Source organism: Nanorana parkeri, unplaced genomic scaffold (assembly GCF_000935625.1).
Source record: "Nanorana parkeri isolate BGI_ZX_2015 unplaced genomic scaffold, ASM93562v1 scaffold265, whole genome shotgun sequence".
In the NCBI taxonomy this organism is placed as follows: Eukaryota; Metazoa; Chordata; class Amphibia; order Anura; family Dicroglossidae; genus Nanorana; species Nanorana parkeri.
In genome coordinates this window covers 1,587,429-1,602,094 of record NW_017306533.1, presented here as the reverse complement: position 1 = coordinate 1,602,094, position 14,666 = coordinate 1,587,429, and the positions used below count along the sequence as shown (strand labels likewise).

Genomic DNA, 14,666 nt, shown 5'->3' with positions numbered 1-14,666 from the left:
CCGTATGCCGTACGTCCTTGGCAGCGAAAGGGTTAAGAGTTTCTGCACCTCTTGTTGTATTTATTTTATATAATGAAGAATGCAAATCAACAGGCCCACTGGTAACCCCTCCTAGTGACAACAAGTGCGTGGACCCAATAAATATATGAAGCTGTTATGTGGTTCAACAAGAAGTAACCTTGTAAAACCATTGCAAAATGGAAACCAAGCAATTTCTACAATTCACTAAAATGATACACTTTACCAAAACATTTAACTTGCAAGAAAGTAAAAAGGCACATATTGTACATTGGAAAAAAACTGATATGGAGAAAAGCACATAGTATTTGACCTGTATTAAAGTTCAAATAAAAGCCCTTATGAATGTAGTAAAATCAGACCTTATTCTGTTTAAAAAGGTGTGCAATGCCACCTGTTAGAGATTTCACTGCACCACTCTTTTGCTCCATCATCTTCTCTAGATTTAAGTGGAGGCCAGTCACTATAAAGAAGGAGGAAATAAAAGTAAGCGGCATAACCAGGAACAAAACTCATCTTAAAGCATTTAATATTGCGGCTTACCAGTCCTTAGGAGAGCTGTCTGCATTCATTTTACTTTTTATTTTCACCTGGTAATGCTTTAAATAACAAACTTTATGATTGGATTACGCTCACTCACTGCACTGTATCTATGGAGAGTCACGGTTGTCATGGACTTCAAACATTCAACCACTACTTGTAGTGCAGTAGTAAAGTAGCTGCAGGACCTATTGCCATGTGCTTGGATGCCTGCGACTAAAGACCGGCTTTAAAATGGCTTAAAGCAACCCTGTCACCAATATAAAACTTTTGGTCCAGCAGCCCACTGTAATAGAAGATGCTGAATACTTCACCGTTTGCAAGCTGGCAAGTCTATTCTTTGCCGTCTTGCAGACCTATGGGCACTGCTGCTGTCCAACACCTCTAGGTGTATCCCACTGCGTGCAGTCGTTCCTCCTGGCGCCTGCTTTGCCACTACAGTGGATGACACACTGTATTACACACCTAGAAGTGTTCAGTAGCAGTATTAGCCATTACATTTGATTCTCTACCTCCTCAAACTAGGTCACACTCTAGGTGCCAGATGTGCGGATGTGGCTCTATAATAGTTACAGCATTTGGGTGAAAATGGAAACTTGTGTAGGGACATCTCACGTATAGAGAGATTTAACTATAAGCCATCAATAATAACAGAAACGGAACTATCAGTTTTGAGTGCAAAAGGCCATTAAGAAGCATATTAATAGACAATACAAACTGAACAACCAATTAGCTCATTTCAAAATAATTGACAATAACATCTACCTTCGATTCCTCTGCTTGCAAAATCCTTTCCATGAGTAAAAAATATGCAACCAAGGAAAAAAAAACAGGCACATGTAAGTGTATAATGTATTCACTATAGCATATTGTGGAAAAGCAGGCATGGTAGCGTGATCCAGTAGGAAGGAAATCCTGTACTGTCCTCCTCACCAAAGCCATACTGCTATGACAGCATTCAAGCAAATTCACTAGTCTATTTATAAGATTTGTAGCAATGATTTAATAGGCGTTCCAAGAAAACAGTTATTAGACCGTGCTACAGAATAGAACAGCATGCATCAGCAGATTTACATACAGGTCTGGAACACTAATGCTGCAGAAACTAAAACGTATGTACTTTTAGATCACAGGCGAGTATCAAACCCCTTTAAAAGAGTATCTAAACTCAAAAAACAAAAAGTTGTAGCTTACCAGTTGCATGTGTGGTGTCTGTATTAATTTTTTCCACCTGGTAAATCCTGCAAATAACAGCCTTCTCTGGGTTGCTACGTTCAATCACCCCATTGTATCTACGGTGGGAACCATGGTTGTCATCTGTGGACAGGCTAACAAATATGTCTTCCTCTCCCTTTTTCTTTACTTACTAAAAAAATTTTCTTAACCTGAGCCACCACATCGAAGGAATGGTAAGCTGCAATATATTACGGGTTTTTGGGTTGGGATACCCTTTAAGTAACTCCTGCATACATGACATATACTACAGTAGTCTTTGGTCACAAGAGATGGAAATAATCCCCGATCAAGTAAAACATCATGGTGAATAGTTTTCCAGCATAACACAGAAAGTAGTGGAATATGCTTTAGGCCAGTTATTTGGGTACTTTTTAGTTTTTACAAAACTGAACCACCATCATGGGCACAAGGCAGCCACTAAATTAGTTTTGGCTTTATGTTGGTCTGCTTGAAAAGAAAAGGTCCACTTCTGGAGGATTTTCAGAAGATAAACATCAAAGTCTCTTATCCATGTCATATTTACATGTATGCCACCAGCAGTGGCACTGTGTTGCTGATGTGGTCCCTTCTGCCAGTGCTCCATCAGCTCTAACAAGAATCAGGCATCTGTAACATCAAGTGTATGCATCTTGGGTGACCTGGCTGCAGCAGTGGCCAGGCAGACACCACAGGTGGCACACCTGTAAGTAAGCTGTAGGTCTCTTTCATTGGAAGTCCACATACATTTAACTTAAAAAATCCACCAAAAGTGGACTTTTTCTTTAAAGGTCTATGATGACACTTTGGATGAAATTGGTTTCTAGATTTATATCCCTCACTGTGCTGCTACAGTAGTAATATTAATTTACAAAAAAATAGGAATATCAATTTAAAGTTAATAGCAGTGCAGACAAATGTAAAATATAAGGTTCACTGATATATTCCTAAAGCTAAATATTAAACATTTCAGTCAGTATATTTACTTAAAATACATCTTTATAAAATGTATTATCACACCAGCTGAAAGCTGAAATCAGCTGGCAGTAGAAGTGCATTTTCTATAAGCTGAGAGGCAAAATAAAGTATATAGGTAAAAAGAAGAGCACAAAGGGTATCAGTGTTCATTCGCAGTTCATAAAGCAGGCAGGAGGCGAGGCACAGAGTCTGCAGAACTACAGGCTATCAATCTGTTCTCATCCTCCGTGTGCCATGCAGTCAAGCACAAAAAACAATTGCAGATCTTCTAATACATAAATTGAGTCTTATGTACTGCATGTGTATTGAAGTTTAACTGAAGTGTATTACATTTTTACATACCTTGGAGGGGATACAGCCAACGTTTAAACAGGTTCCGCCAAGAGTGTCATTTTTTTCCACACACACAGTCTGAAATAAAAGATATATTAGCGAGAAACCAAAAATTCAGAAAAAAGATTGAGTAAATCGCTCTATAGAAAAATATCTGCATGTCCTCACAGCAAGTGAGCTGTGGGACCCATTGAACAGGCAGATATATTCCCAAGAATGACAGGCAAGACATCTACTTGTGTACAAGCAACCCTCTGCAGCACCAGAAGCTGCCATGATTCTCCCTATTGGTGACAGCAGTGCACTTTCTTTGGTCTTTACACAGGAGGGTGAAGGAGCTGCTGTGCTTGCAACAACATTGTTCAACAAGATGTAAAACCCATTTCTGTATCAACAAGTGCCTCTGACTACTAGAGACGCTAATATTGCAGCAATGGCTAAATTACGTAAGGTGGAGTTTGAAGTTAGAAGCATGGCTTGCTATGGTCGGGCCAGTTATGTCTGAACACAGAGGGAGGCAGTTTTAAAATCTCATGCAAAGAGATCTTCCCAAAACATACAAAATGTTACAACATGACTGCACTGAGAGCAAACATTTGTTATTGCTCACTAAAAACACATCTATGCTAGTATTTGATGAGTTAAGGCAAGCCCCAAAACAAGCTAATCACTTAGCCAAATGTTATGAAGTTTGCAGGCACCATGAATTCTTGATAAAATCCAGGCAGTATCACAATATTTCTCATGTAACCCTAAGGCCTGGTTCACACCTGAACGTTTTGTAGCGCGTTCAACGCTCGACGAACGCTCTACAAAACGCTCAAACATCTAAATCCCATTGTATTCAATGGGTCTGGTTCACACCTTGCCGTATTTCCGCCCGTCCAAACGCGATACAAAACGGCCTACGCCCAAAGAAGTACATGTACTTCTTTGGGGCGTTTTGATCTCGCGTTTCCATTGGGATACAGCTGAGTAGCCCACGGAAAGATGCGTTTGTCGCGCGTTTTTTTTTACCGTGAATCGCGGTAAAAACGCGCATATTCAATACGCCTAGGTGTGAACCCAGCCAAATGAAGTAAGATTAACTGAAGCAAAATAGAACAAAGCCCTATAATGCAGGTCAAAGTAAACCATTGCAAGTCAGGCCGAGCATATAATGTACAAAAGAGGTTAAGTTTAGTGACAATCAAATGTCAACTGATCAGTAGAGCTATAAATATATATACAGATCCATATAATTGGGGAGGGAAGGTTTAAGCCGCCAATATTTTGGTATAAAGTGTTTTGAGTTTATCCAAGACAAAAAAGATCATGGGGTGTCTACTCTCCTATTGGGGGTCATTTGCTGCGTTTGTACTGTTCTGGCATTTTTTTTTTGGTATGATTATAACAAAGTATGGGAGACAATTTTTTCCCAAAAATGTTAGGTTTTTTTTCCCTTCATATAGTGTAAAAAAGCCTAGTGGTTATTAAATGCCACTCAAAAAAACAACTATCTGCCTTAAAAAAAAATGGTATCAAATTAATTTGGGTACACTATTACACTGAGTAATTGCCAGTCAAACTATCACAACACTAAAGACTAAAAATGGCCTGCAAAGGAAGGGGGTATAACATGCTGGTGTAGAGGTGATGAAGCACAGGTTTAGGAGTATGCTTAAACTGGCCATACACTGGTAGAATCTCATATAGGGATGCAATGATACTGTTTTTTTCTGTATCGAGCACAGGTACCGATATTTATTTTTTGTTACTCACCAATACCGAGTGCCGATACCGATATTTCCACTGGCTTGGAGCCAGCTTTCTCGGCAATCAAGAAGCCAGGCCGTGGGTAATGACACACCGCCTGCCTCCTTGTTTGCACGGGAAGCCAGCTTTCCAGCAAATCAGCATGGAGCCGGCTTCCCCTGCCAATCAGGAAGCCAGGAGGTGGGTCAATGCCATCAGAGACTTGGTGAAAGTTCTTCAAAATTTGATTTGATTTTAACATTCAATTTTGGAATCAAGTTCCCAAAACGAGAACCACATTCACATGTATTTGAATTTTGTTTGCTCGAGAAAAGTTTTTCACCTTTCTCATTTGATTATTTTTCTCACTAAAGTCGAAAACATTTGCTAATTTAAACCGATTCACTATCATTAAAAAAAAAGAATCATAGTCCTGAAAACTATTTTTTTTCTAACAAAATTCCACTTGTATATTATGGTCAGCTTTACAAACGATATTAACGTACACACAGTCAAACCTTACCTGAAAGCCCAGCTGGGCAGCTTTGATAGCAGCAACATAACCTCCAGGACCAGAGCCTATGACTGTGACATCAGCATCTACTACAAGTGATAAATAATACACGCAAGTTAATTTCTATGCAGTTCATCATAAAACTTGCTGAAAAATAGAAATAAATGCAAATGTGTTTGCAGTGCTTACAACTATTAACCCTTTCGCTGCCAAGCCCTCCGGAACATTTTTCAAATCAGCTGGCCACGCCATTTTTCCCATTGATTTGATTTTCAACTTCTGCGTTGCTAGCGTTTGTAAAAGACCCCCAAACCATATATTTTCTGAAAGCGCAGGCCCGGTAGAATAAAACGATGGCGATACTAAATTTGTAGGCCCTGCGATAATTGCGCAAATGTTTCTCAAATAATGTTAAACCGATAAAAATACACAATTTAATTGATAAAGCACACTAAAATCAGTATCAGCGCACAAAAAATAATTTTCCGACTAAATCTAGCAGATAAAACTGTATTGAGTTAATAAATATTTGCAAATTTGAAATTTGCACCTTTTTGTGAAAAGGTAAAAAAATTACGGTACGTAAAACTGTAAATAAGCGACTTATTTTTTATTAGTTTTTTTTTTTTTTACACATGTTTAATTTATTTAATTATTTAAAAAAAAAATTAAATGTAAAGTTTTTTAAACATTTTTTTGTTTGTTTGTTTTACTGTTGGGGGGGGGGGCTACGGTGAAATATCTGGGGTCTGAACAGACCCCTGACATTTCCCTTTTGAAATAGAAAAAAAAATTGAGTCCTCAATTTCTTTTTCTGCAGCCTCAGCACTCAATGAATGGGAAGCACTCAGTACAGAGGCTTCCCATTCATTCAGAAACTAATGATAGTAAAAATATCTTACTATCATTAGTTTATGAATGTGGAGGAGCCTCTGTAGTGAGTGCTAGTCCCCATTCATACATTCTTGAATGAACAGGCTGTGATGTTAATCACAGCCTGTTCATTCATAACCGGGGACACATAGTACTGTGTGTCCCCCAGTTATTTACAAACACCGGAGTGATCAGACGATCACTCCAGTGTTTGCTCTGCACAGCGGGATCGATAAATATCAATGATATTTATTGATCCCCCGCTCGGCCACGCACAGAGCTGCTGTCATCTGAAAACTGACAGGATGACAGCGGCTCCGATCACTATACCGCTCGGCCATCCTGACACTGCGGCCAGCCGCCACTCGCTCCCCCGCCGGTGATTTTACTTCGGATCCCCGCTGCCACAGACCCTACAAGCGGGGGACAGCAGCAGGGATCCATGACGACACAGTTCCCTGCCTGAAGTGCCTCCAGGCAGTGATGAGAGACTGCAGGTGCCGGCAGGGGGCGCTCAGTATTTTTGCTAATAGCTGTCATCAGCGGCTCGTGAGCCGCTGATGACAGCTATTAATTTGAAGGGGACAGTCTGCTGAACAGTTTTTGTATAAGTTCATGGTCGCTAAAGCGACCATGAGCTTATACCAGAACTGTAAATGCCACCGACGTAAGGTATACTGAGCTGGCCAGCCGGGAACACTTTTATTCAGCTGTATGCCTTTTGGCGGTGGCAGCGAAAGGGTTAAGTCACATTAAAGCAAACCTGTGGGTTCCTATATGTGTTTTCATCATCTTTGCAGAGCACTTGAACTACTTAGGTTTTCTATAAAAGTAATTGCAACCATTCCAGCCACTGAAGCCTTTCATTCGCCCAGAAAAGTGATAGATGGCCAACAAAAACGCACAGCAACCATACAAACTGTGGCTTCAGTTTTCTTTTAGAACACCCCAGAATTTAGGCTTACTGAGGTACTCTGCAAAGAAACTGATACTATGTGCAGACACTTACAAAGATTCCTGTTACCCAGAAGCAGCATCTGCTTCCCATACCTAACCAACCTCACAAGTATATTCTAAGCTACATGAATGCCGTCACAGACTTTTACCATGTTGCAAACTCTGTTTAAAGTGATGGTAAACCACAAAAACTAAATTTGAATAGTGATCTCTCAGGGAGGTGTTTGCCATAATGTGCTAGTTACGCTCTGAATTTCCAGATTCAGAGCGGTCATTCATTGGCACTACTACTGACACTACTAAGCAATCACATAGGGGGCTTGTTAGCCCCTTATGTGAAAATAATAAAGTGAAAAAAAAACACAAAAGTTAGAATTAGACTTACCAGTAAATATTTCCAGGAGTCTTTCCAGGACAGCACATGAGCGAGGCACAACCTGCAACAGGAAACAAATCACCTACAGGGTTATTCACAAAAGGATGAAGAGTTTGGAGAAGGCAGGAGAAGTGAACAATCTAGGCCAAAATAGTTGATTTGGAAAAAAGAAAATCCTCCAATTCAGCTCACTTTTGAGTTCAGTTATGTTGTCCTAGATTGTTCACTTATCCTGCCTTCTCCAAACTCTTCACCCTTTTGTGAATAACCCTGCAAATCTTAAAAGGAAGTCCTTCTCACGACCTTGTCAGTATTAGATGAGAACCGAAAGAAAGCAATCTGAAGTAAAACAAATACAACAGTAAATAAAAGTACACACCTCAAGGGTGGGAACCTTGCTGTCCCGGAAAGACTCCTGGAAATAGAGTTACTTGTAAGTCTAACTCTGATTTTCCCAAATCGTCTTTCCAGGACGGCACATGAGAGGATTAGCAACTAACTAACTAGACTTTGGGAGGGACAAAAAGCATAATTCTGCTTCCACCAGGCTGACCCAAGGAAATACAAAACATGGGGGACCAGGCATATAAACCTCTCAGAGAAATATGAAAACAAAAACAAGAGACTACAGGGAAAGTTAGTGCCAAAAAAAACGGTCTCCGATTAACTTAGCATGACGTTAAACCGTACCGACTTACTAGTAAAATACTTTACCAAGTAAACCAGCAGCCGCATTTGTAGGGTACTATAGGATACTATAGTGGTACTGATGAGCATTAAGTCACAAAGACCTGAAATGTGCTAGGAGAAATTAGCATTGGTAGAATCAACCCGAGCGTATACTAAAATACAAATACTCCCTGCATAAGAAAGGACCTGGATTAAAGCCCTAAGCAAGACCAATAAGATACGCGCTGCAATCTGCCCCTACTTGCAGGCAGGCGGAGCCTATATCTCGATGGCTGTCCTGGAAGATGACTGGGGAAAAAGAAGTTCAAGTACTTTTTCGCGCGTAGGACGTTTTTCAGCGCGACAAATCGCACTGAAATACGCCCAGGTGGGAACCATGCCCATAGGGATTGATTGAATTTCCCTTCTTGAGTGTTTTTCAGCGCTTCGATCAGCGCTGAAAAACACCCAGGTGTGAACCCAGCCTAAAAACAACAGACTTACGCCATACCAAGAAGTCAGAAAAAGAGGTTTATCAATGTGTTGTTAAAGAGATGCCACCAAAATTATATAAGAACACTACATGACATGCAGAGTGCCCAAAACAGAAAAATATTAACTAGCTGCTATAAATGAGGTACTGAAAGCTTACGGTGATATCATGAAGTGGGAAGTCATGCAGGATTAAACCTGTGATACCAGGTGAACACCAAAAAGGTGCTTGAGCCCAACACTAGACATGTAAAGGGTTGAGTATTATATAAATAGGCTGCGAGGAATGAAGCATACAATGCACAAGACATACCTAAACCGCGTAGTAATGTACAGGAGCTACGCAAGAGGTTTACCATAATGTGGCAGTTCCTAGAATGCACAAGTACCACACACAAACTGCAAAGAGCTTGGTGCTACTAACTGGTTACCGCCAAAGACACCTTGCAAGTGAATGACAAACTTTAGACATCAGCATAGACTTTTCCTACATTCATCATAGGCAGTTAAGCAAGAGGTCTAACATGGATACAAAAATGATTAGTATCAACAATCAATATTTGGTGTCACCACCAGCATCAGTTTTCCTAGGTACACTTGCACAGTTTTGAAGGAACTCGGCAGGTAGGTTGTTCCAAACATCTTGGAGAACTAACCACCGATCGTTGTTGAGATTAGGGGTATGGCTTTTTGGCCACAATTCTTCCATGATGACCACTTCTAACCAGACTTCTCCAGACAGTTGATGGCTGCACCTGGGCCCCACCAGTTCAGTGCTGGACATCTTCCAATGTCGAAGGGAAGTAAGCATGATGTGTCTTTCACCTGCTGCATTAAGTTTCCTTGGCCGACCACTGCGTCTACAGCCCTCAATGTTGCTGTTTCTTTAAGAGCGTGAACAGCACATCTTGAAACCCCAGTCTGCTTTGAAATCTTTGCCTGGGAGACCTTGCTGATGCAGTATAACTACCTTGTGTCTTATTACTGTGCTCAGTCTTGCCATGGTGTATGACTTGTGACATGAAAGTCTTCCACAACCTCACCTTAGTAGCAGAGTTTGGTTGTTCCTTACCCAGTTTTAAGCCTTCTACACAGCTGTTTCTGTTTCAGTTCATGACTGTGTTTCCACCTACATATAAAATTGATACCTGCTTGGTATAATTGGTTAATCATACACCTGACTCTAATGCTACAAAATCCCTGACTTTGTGCAAGTGTAAGAATTGATGCTGGTTTAAAGCCAAAGCGTTGTCACACCAAATAGTGATAGATTTTTATTCTGTTCATTCACTTTGCATTTTGTAAATTGATAAAAATAAAACAATAAAAATATATATTTCTGAAAGCAGGTTTGTTTTTTTATTAATGGAGCTTAAGCCTGAAATGGCAAAGCCCAGCTCTACCAGTCATTACCCCTACAAGGAGCCACTGTAAAGGTTTTAACAGTGCAACAGGAAAAACGGTGTGAGAACAAAATCCCAACACAAAACCAGGCAAGTAAATAACATAAGTAAAGTTTTCTCCTTACCTGATCAGAGCTGATACCACTGGTGCATGTTGCCACCGACGCTGCCTCCCTTCCCAACACAAGAGGTGCAGCGCTGAGTAAGGGCCCCACATATGCCCAGGGTTCCAGCTTAGGCGCCGTTGCTACATATTTTGGAACCAAAAGTGGCCAGCCAGAAGAACGCAATGCCTGTCCCCAGTTTAGCCTCTAAGTAAAAAGACGCCTGGCATCCCAGGTATAGGAAAAATGCCACACCCTGCGGAAAACTGGTCACTAGACCCTGATTCTCCTAAGGGTGCTGTGACCAGGAAAGTCCTGGATCCCGCTGGATCATGGAGCTGAGAAGGGGGCCCCAGAACAAACAGTCACCCGTCAGGAAGGTGGACCAGGGGGCATAAATGAAAAAGACTACGCTTCACTGTCCCCCTTGGAGGTAAGCAGCCTAAGGAAAAGATAGGTGGAAGGGAACAGCTCAAAATGGAGACTGCTTTCAGAGTTCCAGGTGATTCTTTCTGTCCAAAGGAGGAAACGCAAATAATGACTAGGTCGGGAGAATGACTTCCTTTTAAGATTTGGTGATGTGTTTCCTGTTCGAGGTGCCTCTCTCTTGTGCTGTCCTGGAAAGACGATTTGGCAAAAAAATAAAAAAAGTGTAGAGAAGTAAACTTTAAATGTAATTAATTTAAAAACACCCCCTAAAAATATGTCCCCATCCCACATACATATGTAGTAGTACATGCTTCAGGTTAAAATGACAACTGGGCCACGCGTAAGGTACCACTAAATAATTCTAGGGCCTTTTTAACAGATGTGTTTCATACAGGCAAAGTACCTGTGTGCAAGTATACATATCTATATTTGCACTACAAGTATAATTCAAATGATTGCTTCTTTTTGGGACAGCACATATGTAACTATAAGAACAAACAATCATTTGGGATGAAACCGATAACTTACAGGCTTGGTCTGCATAGGTTCTGAGTGGCACAGCACAGATTCTTTTCAGTCCAGGGGTGAGATGACTGAAGTGAGCCTTCTATATAATACAACAAAAAGGGAAATTGCAAATTAATTAGACAAGCAAACAAAGCAATGACTGTGTTCCTCTTCATGATCTCTAATTATGACAGCAGAAATATTCTCCCATTACATTTTCAGGCTAGGGGCTGCTTCTCTTTAATTATGGCATTTATTCAAACCAAAAATATATCCCACATTGGCTGGCAATGTGTGAGAAAGTAATTGCCCTCTTACACTGAATGACTGGCTGCATGACCTTTAGTTGTAATGGCTGCAGCCAACCTTTACGTATTATTTCATATCAGCCTTTCCCATAGTTATAGAGGAATTGTAGCCCACTTTTCTTTGCAGAACTAGCAATGGAAAGCTTTGACACTTAATCCCAGCCTTTTCTTCTGTCTTGCACATTTGTAGATGCTTTTCTCCTTTAATAAAATTGCTTACACCGATTTCCAGGTGGCCATCTTGGGCACGCTCAGTAGAATATCAAACTAGGGCCAATTTTAGACAGAATCCATTTAACCTACCAGCATTTTTGGAGTGCGAGATGAAACAAAAGTACTGGGAGGAAAACTCACACAAGGTCAAGGAAAGCATGCAAACTCCATGCAGCTAGTGTCCTCAAGAGGACGCGAATGCCGCATTCCTAAGCTGTGTTTTTTTTTTTTTTGCAGGTTATAATGGGCTTTCAGGCGCATCCCATGCAGTATTTCTGGTCTGGTACGGACTGTGCTGGTGTGAACAGAGGCCAGAAATAGCATAGGGATACATTTTGAGTCTGGAAACAATCTGGCCTTGATGTGGTGGGAACGCGCCCTCACACTTGACCATAAATATTTTCATTATATGGGCCTCTGCGCACATTTTTCAGGCTTTGGCATTTTTTCTTTTAGCTAATGGAAAGCTACCTACTAGGAGGTGACAATTGTTAGCCATGAAATTGCACAAAAGATGCACGTTACATGCATTTTTCATATGTTATGAATCACCTGCACTTCATGCAGAGTTTTAATCATAATGTTATTCGTGGTGCTGGCAGTGATGGCACACATGGCGCTACAGAGCTCAAACTGTTGAATAGAGAATCACCAGCACTCACAGACATGAAAGGGGGAATTTTCTCACATGCATCCAAGCCACATTTCGGGGCCACGCAGGGTCCCTTCTTCAGGGCAATAGTGACAGGTCAGGGAACTAGGTCACCCTGAAGAAGGGACACTGCGTGGCCCCGAAATTTTGGCTTAGATGACGCACATGTGATAAGATTTCAATAAAAGTAACAAGAAGTCAGGCTTTCATTCCTGTGACTGCTGGTGATTCAATATTCAGCGTTTATTTTTCAGATGCTCTCATTGAAGGCTATGGGGCCAAAAATTTGCCATTTAACTGTTTCAAACTACAAGGGGCACAACACTGGGGGGTGAAGGGGCACCACTGAAAACAATGGAGTTCTTCATTAGTGATGAGCAGGGCGGGTTGGTGTGAACCCAGTTCGGGCAAACTTGTGCAAAACTTTAACAGACACCCCCTTCCCAGAACAATCAGTTACAGCGGGAGCATTGCACACCCCTCAACTATATGTCACAACGTATTTGTACGTGGTGGGGTTTAGTCAGTCACGTTTTTGCACAGGCTTGGGCTCACACCAGAACACCGCTTTTTCCTAATGAAGAATCTCATCGTTTTGAATGGTTCCTGTTCACACCGAAGCGTTGTGCCATTTGCAGCTTGAGATTCTTTCAGGCAGACTAACCTTCAATGGGAGCACCTGAAAAACAATACATAAGGTGCATCTTTTGTGCGATTATTGGGACAGGAGGGGTGTGTGGACATCACAGATTTGGGCGAATTGGGTACATGCCAAGCACCCGCACATCAATAACCCTTATGTTGAGTGTTGTCACATTTGTGTAAAAACCACTCGGGTGTGAAAATGGACTTATGGGACATGACAAGCGGAGAAACAATGGTTCCATAGACAGTGTCAGTGACGACTTCTGGGCTGTGCAGGGAAGGTTGGAGCACTCGTACTCATGACACGTCCAATATACAAACCCATGATAGGTGACATATATAAAGTGAGCCCTCTCTACCGTACAAGTATCCAGGGAAGAGTGCGCTGGTCTAGTAGATGAAGGTCAGCAGTGTGTGCTGCTGTCCGGGTGCAGGCACTGCTCAGTTTTCTAGGCCTTGGTTGTGTCTCACAAGCTGTCACCTCAAGAGAAGTGTCTCATTCACACTACAAACGAGGTTACCGGCCGTCTTACTCTCCTCGCCCACTGTGCTTTGTTACCTTGCCCAAAGTACAACACACGCGGCTCCAACTCTGCATTTTCCTTCCGCAGCTGACACACTCTGCTCCCCAGCCTGGGCTACTGTGGATCAAGGACTTCACCGACTGCGCAGGCGCATGGGGGCGCGGCAGCTCGCAGGGATGCCGGGAAATGTAGTTTCATGCCGCAGTGAGTCACATGTTTAAAGACTCGCTCCCGCTGGGTCAATGAGAAGTTTAGGTACTGCGGTTTGGTTGTGCGGGTTTTCCCGGCTGCTTTGTGTATAGACGTCGGTCATGAGAGAATTACGGAGACTGTCACTGGAATGCTAACTGCCCCGGGGGTGTCCTGGATGCTTTTCAATCACATACATGGAACAAGCCGCACATAGGTGCTGGAGAAGTGTCAGAATTGCTGAGCTCTCTTCTTTTTTTCAAATTAAAATCTCAGACAGCTGTCTGTTCAGTAGTGTGAATACAATCTGCAGTCTCCTGGGTCCAGACCTGCCTTTCTCAACCCTATTTGCAGTCAGTCACGGCACCCTTTAAAAGTATGCAAGATCTCAAGGCACCGTTGACAAAAATGAAAATTTGGAAATTAAAAAAAAATTATGCAAGGGTCCTTCAAAATCCATACCAGACCATTATCCTAGATACGGATCTGATGCAAAAACAGAAGAAAATGAGTGCTCCCCTCTTACATCAGGAGTCCCCCCCCCCCCTTTCACATCAGGTGTCCCCCATTTTCTTCAGGAGCCCCACTACAAATCCGGAATTCTGCCCCTTCCCCCCCCTCCCTTTAACTACTTCAAGACCAGGTGTTTAGACCCCCTTCCTGGCCAGGCCATTTTTCAATATTTAGTGCTGTGGTACTTTGATTGACGTTTATTCCGTCTTGCAACGCTGTACTGAAATGAATTTTATACTTTTTTTTGGGGACAGATAGAGCTTTCTTTTGGTGGTATTTAATCACCACTGCGGTTTTTATTTTTTACTATATTATGGAAAAAAAAATTTCCCCATTATATTAGGAAACTGATTATTACCCATATTTTTGGTAAATATATAAAAGACGGGGTCACGTCGGGTAAATAGACACCAAACATGTCATGCATTAAAATTGCGCGCACCCGCGAAATCGCAAAAAACTACCATACCCAAAATTGACCAT

General features: G+C 41.7%; 1 protein-coding gene and 1 long non-coding RNA gene across 2 annotated transcripts; both read right to left on the bottom strand.

Annotated features, from left to right (window-relative positions):
- Positions 1 to 387: 387 nt before the first annotated feature.
- On the bottom strand, positions 388 to 1,374 carry LOC108787506. Its single transcript, XR_001941261.1, has 2 exons — positions 1,324 to 1,374; positions 388 to 481 (listed from the first exon to the last, which is right to left on the bottom strand). It is a non-coding gene; the product is annotated as an uncharacterized LOC108787506 (long non-coding RNA).
- Positions 1,375 to 2,784: 1,410 nt separating this feature from the next.
- LOC108787501 (dihydrolipoyl dehydrogenase, mitochondrial-like) lies at positions 2,785 to 13,641 on the bottom strand. The gene is made up of 5 exons (XM_018557074.1): positions 13,517 to 13,641; positions 11,161 to 11,239; positions 5,339 to 5,418; positions 3,091 to 3,159; positions 2,785 to 2,838 (listed from the first exon to the last, which is right to left on the bottom strand). Exons 1-5 carry the CDS (start codon positions 13,553 to 13,555, stop codon positions 2,785 to 2,787), a joined length of 321 nt encoding a protein of 106 aa, XP_018412576.1. The 5' UTR covers positions 13,556 to 13,641.
- Positions 13,642 to 14,666: the final 1,025 nt, after the last annotated feature.

Excerpts from the sequence above, each read along its gene's own strand:
- LOC108787501 (XM_018557074.1), bottom strand. The coding sequence starts at position 13,555 with ATGCAGAGTTGGAGCCGCGTGTGTTGTACTTTGGGCAAG. Across the intron at positions 5,419-11,160 it reads AACCTATGCAGACCAAGCCT|TAGATGCTGATGTCACAGTC; the intron begins GTAAGTTATCGG and ends TATCACTTGTAG. Across the intron at positions 3,160-5,338 it reads CTGCCCAGCTGGGCTTTCAG|ACTGTGTGTGTGGAAAAAAA; the intron begins GTAAGGTTTGAC and ends CTTTTATTTCAG.